This window comes from Bidens hawaiensis, unplaced genomic scaffold (genome assembly GCF_021521415.1).
Source record: "Bidens hawaiensis isolate Kalapana, Puna unplaced genomic scaffold, B.hawaiensis_p1.1 tig00096279_1, whole genome shotgun sequence".
Lineage (NCBI taxonomy): Eukaryota > Viridiplantae > Streptophyta > Magnoliopsida > Asterales > Asteraceae > Bidens > Bidens hawaiensis.
Window position 1 is genome coordinate 10,098 of NW_027504571.1, and position 11,946 is coordinate 22,043.

At 36.3% G+C, this 11,946-nt stretch overlaps 1 protein-coding gene across 1 annotated transcript; it reads left to right on the plus strand.

Moving 5' to 3' along the window:
* Positions 1 to 7,829: 7,829 nt before the first annotated feature.
* On the plus strand, positions 7,830 to 8,756 carry LOC143608070 (uncharacterized). Its single transcript, XM_077083271.1, has one exon. The coding sequence runs from the start codon at positions 7,830 to 7,832 to the stop codon at positions 8,754 to 8,756; it is 927 nt and encodes a 308-aa protein (XP_076939386.1).
* The last annotated feature ends 3,190 nt before the right edge of the window (positions 8,757 to 11,946 follow it).

Here is an 11,946-nt window from a genome sequence, read left to right on the forward strand (position 1 = left end):
GCATTGAGGTTGGGGTCGTGTTTGAGGTTAAGAATTTGATTACTTACGAGACTTGATTATATAACATTTTATCATCTTAAAAAAATATAAATAAATATATATAACAACATTAAAATACATGGGTTCATTTGTCGGTTAGGGCTTCATGAGCCACCATGGGTCCTTCCAACAAATGAAAAATATCGAACACCAAATAAACAAAAACAATCGAAAATCGATTTTGAGGGGGGTGTTGAGGTAGATGATTGAAGTAGTTCGGGAACCACCCCATTGAACATACTTCATCCATCCGATCAACAAAACACAATACGGAAAAACCGAGTTTAGCCACGAAATCACCGTGAATTCGGTTATAAATTTAAGGATGTGATCGTCACATGACCAAGTTGATACAATGAGGGTAGTAGATTCGGGTACGTTTGGTGTGATATGCTTTGGCCAAATAAGTTCCACACCCTTACCGAACACTCCAGGAAGGCAACCAGGTCTCGCGATTGATTGAGATTTATGCGCATTGCACTTCCTTAGGCTCCCAAGCCTTGGTGTCAAGGGTTCGGTAAACAAGTGCGTCCCTCTTCCAGTTACTACATATCCGTCCCACGAATCGTCCTCAAGGAGAGGGGAGCAAAAAGGTGGGATTTCCTAAGGAATTTCCCGATAAAAAATCGTCCTAAAGTTTTGAAAACAATTTTGAGAGTGAGGCATAACCTCGGATTAGGTGTGTGCTTTTGTGTAACATTGTATATGATGAACAATATAAATATGCTAAGCTATGTACAAAAATTTAAACAAGTAGGGTGCACGTATAGGGACCCTAAGCATGCTACTAGGTTGTTACGTCTAACCACCTATCTTATAGCCTTCGGCTCTGATACCAATCTGTTACACCCCAACCTACGGCGGAACATGCCGGGGCGCCACATTGATTGTATCATAGCTCAGAAGACACAAAGTGAAATACACGTGTCAATATCTAAATTATTCATTCATATATTAAGTTCAAAAGCACAAACATCGTTCCAAATGAAATACCGTTACAATTAAATATTCAAAACATAAATAACTTAAAATAAAAGTGTTATTCAATCATCAAGCAACCTAAGGTCTCATCTACTTCCAATACTTGAATCATCCAATAAAGCTACCTGCGCCATGCGTGAAAATATATATTTTGTCAACATAAAGTTGAGCAAGTAAACCACTGTTTTGAGTATATATAATATTAAAATGACAATTCCGTGCGATAATTGTAAATCACTACAACTAGTATAACAATAAATAAAAGTTGTCTTTTCACTCGAATCATTTTGATAACGAGCTAATACGACGGCGTATGATCATACTAATGAGGATGAGGATGAGGATACCAACCAACATAAAGTAAACACATAGTCACATTTGCACATATCAACTAATCGAGCAATTTCAATTACGCATATAGTGGAATCGTAGTGAAAACAATAATTTAATTGTGAACGCATAACGCCCCCAAAATTGTAAAGCGGTAAAAAGGGGGATGTGAATTTACTTACCTTTAACGAGGGATAAACGAGGACGAGATAATAATATAAAAGGCTAGGATGGAAAACGATCAAGCTTCTCGAGGTTCACCAACAATTAATCCTATAATGGTGACGGATTGAGGGTAAACGGCGAATAGGGTTTGCGGCTCACTGTTGGTGACGAAACTGGATCTTAACGGAAACATATGATGCGATTAGGTTAGGGCTTAGGTTTGCGCTGGTGAGAGGATGATTTGGTATCATTTAATTTCGTTTTGATGGTGTTTATATAGAGTTTCATAGACGAGTCAGCCGCGGTTCGTTATTAATGAAATTAGCTGTCCATAGTTCATCATTTACCATGTTAAGAGTGTCGGTAAGATTGAACTAAGGTAAGGATGAATATGGTATGGTCAATTTCTTGATTTAATCCGTAAATTTTGGTCCAAGAAAGGGGGGGGGTATGGCGTCGGTGGTGGTAAAGGAAGAAGGAGGAAGGAAAATAATTTGTATAATATTTCCTAACCAGTCCTCGATCTATGGTTGATGGTTCATAAATGAATTAAAGTTAGTTAAGGGGTTGTTTTTGCATTTTATTCGTAGTTATGATCAACTAAAATAAATAAATAAATAAAAGGTTCAACAATAATGATCTTTATTGATAAAATACCCGAACCCGGGTCGGGTAATGGTTACAAAACCGAAAGGCTTCATGATGCCTGCTTGAAGGACCACAAACAATTCCAAGTGGGCAATTGTGTGTTGCTTTATAATTATCAACATCGTTTATTCCCTGGGAAACTGAAATCCCAATGGTCCGGCCCCTTTAGTGTGAGGCAAGTATTTGACTATGGTACCGTTGAGATCGGCCATGAGGATGGACGCATTTTCAAGGTGAACGGTCACCATATGAAACACTATTTGGCTGATCCGGTCGAGGTTGCATTGGAGGTTCTCTCCCTCCACCCCATAAAATATGTGTGGGGAGTGTGAGTCTAGCTATCGACTCCTTTAAAATTTAGCATGTTTAGGAATTTCGTAGTTTTTTTATGTGTTTTGTGTTTCTTTGTTTTTATGTTAATTTGTGTAGTACTTTGTTGGTATGTAGACTTTATCTTATGGATTGTATTGTGGATTTGGTTCTTTTGTTATGTTATGGATTTGAAATTTTGTGTTTACCGAGCATGTCATGGGCATATTTTGGTTTGTTTTTGTTTTGCTTTGGTTGCTTTGGTTGCTTTACCAGGTTGGTTGTTGGACGCTCGCGGTCGCATGGTCGGGTCTTTGGATTGTCATATTTCCGAGTCTTAGGAGTCACCTTCTGGCAGCTTTTTGGATTTCAGGGGAGTTTTCTGTTCTCTCTTTGCACTTTACTTTTATAGTTTTTTTGTTGCACAACGAGGGCGTTGTACAATTCAAGTGTGGGGAGGGAATTTGAACTTTGTTTGTCTAAAATTAATTTTTTTTGTAAAACTCCTAAATAAATTTTTGTAACAAATAATAACCATTAAGCAGTTTTTAATTCAAACTTTAATTGCATTGTCCTGAAGCACAAATCTTTAAGACATTCAAGCCGAAAATCTTTAAAAAGACATACCTTTAAACATGACAAACAAAAAGATTCACATTCGTACTTTGCAAAAATTACCCATTCCGCCCGTTTCCGTGAGTTAGCCTCGTCAGTTGTTTTTGCTCATGTTTTTGTGGGCAATTGAGTGAGCCGGGTGATTATTGCAAAGTATAACTTGTTTTTGGCATGCATTTCAAACCATATACACATACATAGTATAAACCATTTGAGGAATTTAGGATAAACCCGTGTCTAGCCATTTTTCACTTATATTTCACTTACCCACATTATTCCACTAGTAGCCCATGTTTAGCCTTTTTCCCGTGTTTTTCTTTTTCGCCCTATTTTTTATCGCCCACTTAGCCATAAAGCCTTTTATTTTTCACCCATTTTTGGTTAGAAATCCGGTTCGGCTAAGTTAGTTTGTTTTTTATTTCATTTTCATGTATTTTATCACTTGGGAATATTAGAAGCACAATGCTATCTCCCAAAGTGTTTTATTAGTTTATATTCATTTGTATAGTTTTTATCAAAAAAAACAAAAAACAAAAAACAAAAAAAATCAAAACAAAAGAAAAAAAGAAAAGAAAAATAAAAGAAAGAAAAAAAATGTTGCAAGAAAAGAATAAGAAATTTAGTTCATCCCATATTGATGAAGTTTGATTTCAAAGAGCAATTTTTGGTTCGTTAGCTCTCGGTTTGTTTAGACCACATGGTTTAGTTAGTTAGTTTTCATTTACAGCTAGCTTAGTTTCGGATTTTCTTGCCTTTTAGCCACTTTCCCAAAAAAATCCTCACCCTAACCCTAAGCCAAATTACAACCGTCAAGTACTCGTGTTTTATGTTATGTATATGTCGGTTAGATTTGAGCCTTAAACAAGCCTATGCTTTGTTTGGTCATCGTCTTGGCATCGAGTGTTCTCAGCATACAATATTACATGTATGATCACTAAATATAGCCGAGTGTATGAGTGAACATTGTGAGGTTTGCAAGGTGGGAATGTGATGGCAACTAATGTAATATTCTTTAGACTACGTCTTCATTTTTAATAGGCTTGTTTGGAAACATCAATAGTGCTTGCTTCTAAATCTTTTAAAAACTTTGAATGATTATTGCTTTCGGGTTATTCTTGTTTTTGTGGAGTTTGTTTCATTTGCTTGAGGACAAGCAAAGTTCAAGTGTGGGGATGTTTGATGTAACACAAAGTGTACACCTTTTAGTATCAAATTATCCTCTTATTTTGGTAAAACTCCATGCAAAGTAATTGTATTTAGTACTTATTTGAGTTATTTAAGAATTTGCAGGTCCGGGCGCCCGCCCGACGAAGAAACGATGAAAAGATGGCGCTTTTCGGACAAAAATCAAGAATCTGCCAAAAGTGCATGACCATGCTAAGAAAGTGCATGACCATGCTGAGCCGGTGCATGACCATTGTAAGGAAGTGTATAACCATGCTGACCAAACTGCACCATCATGCACTTTTAGTACACGACCGTGCACCTTTATTGGAACACATGAACATCTGATATCGTGCCAAAAGTGCATGACCATGCTGAGAAACTGCACCATCATGCGCTTTTAGTGCACCCGTGCACCTTTATTAGAACCTGTGCACATCTACTATCGTGCCAATAGTGAAACTACACCATCATGCACTTTTTGTGCACCACCGTGCACTCCCGAGGGCACGAGCCCGTGCACTATCCAATATCGAGGACAAGACACACCAGCTATGAATGTGCACTAGCTAGTGCCGGAAATGCACGACCATGCCCTTTTTGTGCATGACCATGCACCTTTTTGGAACCTGCAACTCTGAGCATCAAAAAGTGAAAGTTTGACTTACCCAAAATAGTGCACGACCATGCACTTTTTGTGCATGACCGTGCACTTTGTCCAGAAGCTTATAAACACTCATTTTAACTTCATTTTGGTGTGTGGAGCCTTGGGGATTCTCTCTCAACTCTTGAAAATTAGTTTATGTGTTCCTTGAGAGTTTGAAGGCTTCCACCATCCTCAAGATTCATCATTCCATTCTTCAATCCTTGCTTGATCTTAGTTTCATTCCTTTGTTCTTGAATATGTTTTGTAAGCTTATTTCTAGTTTGATTGTAGTTGTATTAAGCCTTATGGGCTAATTACTTTTGCTCTCTAGACAATGTTGAAACTCTTATTAATGTGATATATTATCTATGCCTGATTTTGGTAAAGTGGTTTTCTTTCAAGAAAATGGTTGAATTTATAAATTGATATTGATGGTGTTCATGCTTGTTATAGTTACATACCCTTGTTAGTTTTGCAAATGTTTAGGCATTCATGTTGGAAAACTATGTTCTAGATATTTGTTTGTAAACTTTGAATGCTCATGTAATCTTTGTTTACATTACTAAGTTAGGAATGACTAGTAAAAATTAACTTGGTTATATAATTATTGATGAGTATGAAACCATACACTTAATATTGGAAAATTGATGAGTGTTGTTATGATTCTTGACTTGGTGAAGACTTGCTAGTTAAAGTTTCATAAGTTTATATTAATTTCTTGAATTTGGCTACTTTAGTGTAATCTTAGGTGGTTAGAATGTTGTTCATGCTAGCTTTCCTTTGATTATGAGACTTTGTTGTTTTGACAAACAAGTTAATCTATGTTTATCTCTTGATTGAAAACTCATCATGTTGATTATTTTCTAGTATTAGGTTGCTTTATTGAAATCTAGTATTTATGTTTAGATTCATGATGTTTTTCCATATCATTGCTATTTTGTCATGTTAGTAGAGTGGATTCTTGTCTAGGTAGTTTATTGGATTGATTGTGTTCTTGTATTTTTACTTGCTTTTTTTCATTGTGCTATTTTAATTAGTTAAATATTCAAATCAAGATTTATTTGTTCGGTTGGTCATTTACAAAGATTTAGTACTAGAAAGTTGCCGTGTCCATGGATTGATACTCGGTTCTTACCGACACTTTATTACAAACAATAGGTACACTTGTCTTTCGTGTGTGGTTTAGTTGTAGGTGAAAACCAATTTTAAAACTCGATTTGTGTGGAACTTTTATTTAAATTTTTATATATATATTCACACACGTCAACCACCAATAGTAGAGGCTTGTAAGAGGATTCCTGCATTATGAGGATCTCTGATACAGAGAGACTTTTTCGCTTAGAAATTCCCGCATCTTCTTCTAGGAATCACGTCTCGGAGAGCATGTCTTGTCATATGGAGTCGGTCGTCCACAATATGAAGAATGAGATCGACGAGTGAGGTTTTGTTTAATGAACATGGGTAAAAATTTCATTTCACCACAATATTAACGTGTCAACAGACAGAATGGCACAAGAAAACCCGCTGGAAAACTACGATTGCAAAAATCACTTAAATCAAGAATCATACTTGTATAATGCCCCCGCCCATATAGCACATGAGCACAAATCATTATTTTCACTTAACATTATTTTTAAATCACCCTTGAAAACGAGCATTGTATTATATTTAGTTAAAAGTGTTGGAATAATCCCGATCTCGTTAAATATCCCATTAGTTTATTATAGTTTAGTTAAACTTTGTAAAATAGTCAGTTAACAAAGTTTGGGTGTAAATTGTAATTAGTTAATAGTTTGTGTGAATATTGTAAATATGAAGATGTGATACGTTGCGACGGTTGACGGCATAATCGTCGCTGAATAACCGTCGGTGGGTATAAATACCACCACCGACCACCATTGTACATCATCAATTGAAAACAAAATCAATAATAAAGAATCGTTCATATTCAATTTTGTAAAAATATATTTTTGATTAATTTCTGCATATTGTGTTAATCGATTCTGAAGACCATCAAATTGGTATCAGAGCAAGGCACGAAGAACACAAATCAAACCCTAATCGCCGATTGAAATCAACAACGAAATCACTAAGGATTGTAGAAAATAGAAGAAACAGACATCGCGATTAAGACTGAAATCACATTAGAGAACATACCTCTGATTTGTTGGAAGCACCGATCAAGAGTTTTTGAATACTAATCGGACAAACATAAAGGGGTAGCCGGAATTATTGCCGACGGTAGTTCTCTCAGGCGACTGTGGTTTGAACCTAGAATTGTGGAAAATCAAAACTCTGTTTATTTTCTAAGGGTTGAAAGGCTATTAAAATCAGAAACAAAAGAAGAAGTACCGGTCGTCGAAATTTCTAGCGAGAAATAAAAAAAGGAACTAGAGCAGGCTTCAATAGGAATTAATAAGTCGAAAGGGAAAGTTAATTCTGCTTTACATATCTCACGTTGAAAAAGGAAAATAAAAGGGATTTACATTTTCTTTATCTTAAAGCAAAACTGTTTTAAATTTAAAAATAAAAAAAAAAATTAATTCAATTAAGAATTAAGTTAAAAGGGATAATTTTTGAAAAAGGATACTTTTGAAAATTAAAGGAGGAAAAATCAGTTGAGAAACAGGAGGTTCAATATTTTCGATTCAAGAAGTAATTGGTCACGTGCAGTTTAGCAGAGGTGTGATCAAGCGACCGAAAGAAAGAACCAGGGGCTGTTTTTCTAGCAAGTAACGAGAGGTCAGAGATTCGATCCAGGAAGAAATTGATCAAAAGCAGTTTAGCAGAGATTTGATCAAATCCAGTGGTGACCGAAAGACCAGTGGGCTGTACTCGCAAGTATATATAATTCAACTGAAAGCAAAAGTAAAAGTTGAATAGTGACACATCAAGTCATATCAAGATTGGGAGAAGGAAAAAGACTCAATCAATGGCCGGCAAGAATAATGAATCCGTAAAGGAAGCAGGACCATCAATGATGCTACAATGCCCAATTTTGAATTCAACAAATTATACAATTTGGGCGGTAAAAATTATAGCAATTTTTGATGTTCATGGAATCTCGGAGGTACTCGAAGAAGAAGATGCAGTTGATGCTAAGAAAAATAGAATGGCTATCGCATATCTCTTTCAAGCAATGCCCGAAGAAATTGTTCTTCAGGTTGCTCATCATAAGAAAGCATCAGACATATGGGCAAACTTAAAGGCTTGTTTTGTGGGAGCAGACAGGGTTAAAGAGGCTAGATTACAAACTCTTGAATCAGAGTTTGAAGCCTTGAAAATGAAAGATACGGACACTATCGATGACTTCACGGGAAAAATTAGTCAACTCGTGTCACAAGCCAACAACCTTGGATTCACAATCGATAATAAAAAATTAGTCCAAAAACTACTTAAATCTGTACCAAAGAAGTACATTCAGATTGTTGCTGCAATTGAACAATTTGCAGATTTGAATACTATGTTGTTTCAAGAAGCCATTGGAAGATTAAAAGCATATGAAGAACGCATCAAGGAGTCAACCGAGGAAAAAGACAAACATAATAAACTTATGTTCACCAACACATCTGGAAAAGAAAAGTTTAAAGAACATAAGTGTAAGCATTGTGGCAACTGGAGCTCAAACCAAGGAAACTTAGGACAAGGCCGGGGTAAAGGTCGTTGGTCCGGGAAAAGTAAAGACGGTGAACAAGGTCATGAAGACAAAAGCCATGGAAGGTTAGGCGAACCTATCCGTGAAGATAAAAGTCATGTGAGATGCCATAAGTGCAACGAGCTCGGACATTATAAAAGTGAATGTCCAAAATGGAAGGATCAGGAGGCTCATCTCGTTTGGAGTCAAACTACACTACTATGAAGAAATAGCAAGTCATAATACAAGATCGAGATTAAGGGGGGTGATTGTTGGAATAATCCCGATCTCGTTAAATATCCCGTTAGTTTATTATAGTTTAGTTAAACTTTGTTAAATAGTCAATTAACAAAGTTAGGGTGTAAATTGTAATTAGTTAATAGTTTGTGTGAATATTGTAAATATGAAGATGTGATACGTTGCGACGGTTGACGGAATAACCGTCGCTGAATAACCGTCGATGGGTATAAATACCACCACCGACCACCATTGTACATCATCAATTGAAAACAAAATCAATAATAAAGAATCGTTCATATTCAATTGTGTACAAATATATTTTCGATTAATTTCTGCATATTGTGTTAATCGATTCTGAAGACCATCAAAAAGGTCACCTCATAAATATTTTTTGATACTTTTTAATGCCCCATTTTCTCTCATAAAGTCTTCGTCATATATATATATATATATATATATATATATATATATATATATATATATATATATATATATTGGGTGAGGGAGGGTTGGTAGGCGTGATATCTGATGGTATGGTCCATAAGTCAACGGGTCATGGGTAGGAATAATGAGTCATCCTTCGACCCTTACCCCCCCTCTCTCTCTCTATATATATATATATATATGTCATGGGTAGGAATAATGAGTCATCCTTCGACCCTTACCCCCCCTCTCTCTCTCTATATATATATATATATATATATATATAGAGAGAGAGAGAGAGGGGGGGTAAGGGTCGAAGGATGACTCATTATTCCTAGCCATGACCCGTTGACTTATGGACCATACCATCAGATATCACGCCTACCAACCCTCCCTCACCCAACTATACCAGTGATATCACTGATCACCCTCCCGATTGAAATCTTCAATCTATCCAACTTTATCACCCACAACCATGATAACCATCGCACATACTATATGACCACTCAGTATAAGCAAAGCCTTCATGCCACCCATCTTCTACATCTTGGTCCTTTACGCCTTAGAGGATCGTCTAGTTTCGTCGTTACCTTCTCCCACTGATGACCCCTTCTTCAAAGGTCCAAATTAATAAGCGATCTAGTAGCCAACACACCACACAAGTAGCTACTAATTAATGTAATTATCATATCATTCTTTGTTAGATCACATTTGTAATTCATATTAGTTAGAGGACACATGATGTAAATGTAAAACTTGGTGCAATAACAACTTGAATGACTCAAATGACCTCAAATGACTTATACGAAAGGAACAAGGGTGGTATGGAAGATTTTAATGGGCAGTTTGATGGAGATATAAAGTTCAGGGTCTAAGTTGAATAACATGATGCCTAAGTTAATCATTTATGGAATTTATTATAATTAGAAGTTGTTTAGGTTTTCTAATTCGAGTATGTCTTGTTTTCGAAATTTCATGTAGCCTATAAATATGGCATAGTTTTATGTGTTTCATGGTATTCCATTCTTGTTTATTATTAATAAAACGAGTCGCATAAGGTTTATGCAAATCAGGATCAGGGTTTCTTGATTCACTTGATCGAATAAGACAAGCAGTAAATATGGTTAGTATATAACCTATCATCCTATAAAACTCTAACTAAAATGCAATCAATACAACTTACAATTTATACACAATGACCTGATTCTCTTCAAGTAATTTTTGAAAATACAAAAAAAGCATACAAGATCTGCAAGTGCGAATAATGTGAAGCATGTGTATTTATTTCTTACATGATATTCACTTGCATGTACATAGAAATACACCGTTTAAGTTTTGATGGGGAGCTAGAGGAATTTAAAGTCAAAAAGAGTATGCATTCAAATTGTGAAACTAGGATAACGCCTCTTTTCTGTGCTTCTTTTTCAGTTAGCTTGAAGAATCCTTCCCTGACTTTCGTCTTCCAAAACTGTAATAAAAAATCAAAATCTTGTTAAACAATGTAATATTCAGTGTCCATCAAGGAATTCAGCAGTGGATTGTGCAGTATGGTGATAAGCACCTTATACAACAAGTAGATTTTACCTTCATGAAATGTTCCTGGAAGCTGGAACTCACTGTCATACACAAAACCGACCTTGATCACCGCCGATAGAGGAGTTCGAGTTGCTTGCATTATAATCAGTCCTGGTCGGGGGATGGACCTGGCTAAGATCCTGAGTTTGTTTAGCACGAGAGATAGGAAACCCGTCTTACACTAGTGGCAGTGTGGCTAGGAACCTGACTCTTCTTAATACTATGGGACACAACATCCTGGGCAGAAGCCTTAGTCTCCATTATCACTTGAACCATGACCCAAAGGCGATGAGCTTGTTTTGGTAGGCGAGTTAATGACGTTGGTGTTATACTTTGAACTTGAGCTTAAGAAATGATCTTGATATGAAGCAAAAGTAGACTTAAAGGTCTCGTTTAGGTTCATAAAGGCCTTTGAGGCACTTGATCCCATACTATGGCTTTGTTTAATAGGAGTGTTGTTGGTGTTTAAGTTTGTAGAAGCTGCAGGTAATGATTTCGATTTGAAGTTGAGGCTCAGATTGTTATCAGCATTTGAAGATTCATCATTTTTCAGAAAAGAGGTCATAGCCTCTCTCATTTTGTCGCCTCTAGGACTTATCGCTGCGTGATTACTTTTGAAAGCGCACGCTCATCTTCACCGGGCTCAAACTTGTGCAACAAATATTCTTTCATCCAGGCGCCTTTATCAGGCGTGTGTGTCTCACTTTTACAAGTCGTCTCTCCTCTTCGAAGCTTTTGTTAAATTTGTTCTGGCTATTATCTGAAGTGGAAACCTTGAGGCCTGAGAATCTTGAATTTGTTTCTGGGAATTCATGTGCTTTAGGACATCTGTTGTTGTTGATGTCGGGTTTTTGGAATCAGTGTCATCAGCAGTAGCAACAGATGAATCTGATGGTTCATGAGTCTTGGAATGTGGCTCTGATGTGTTACTTGAGCTTTCATGTTCATCTTTATTTTCCTTGGTGTTGAGTTTCTCCAAATGCTTTCCGGAAATTGATGCAACAGACTGTGTGTTGGTGGCTGGTGTTTTCTTGGATTCATACACTGATATACAGGCACATACAATATATGCCAATTAATTCATATATATATATATATATAATAGATTGATTTCGTTTGAGAACCGCTTTGAGTTTTAAGAACTCGAAAGAACTCAACTTAACAATTTATTTTTTTT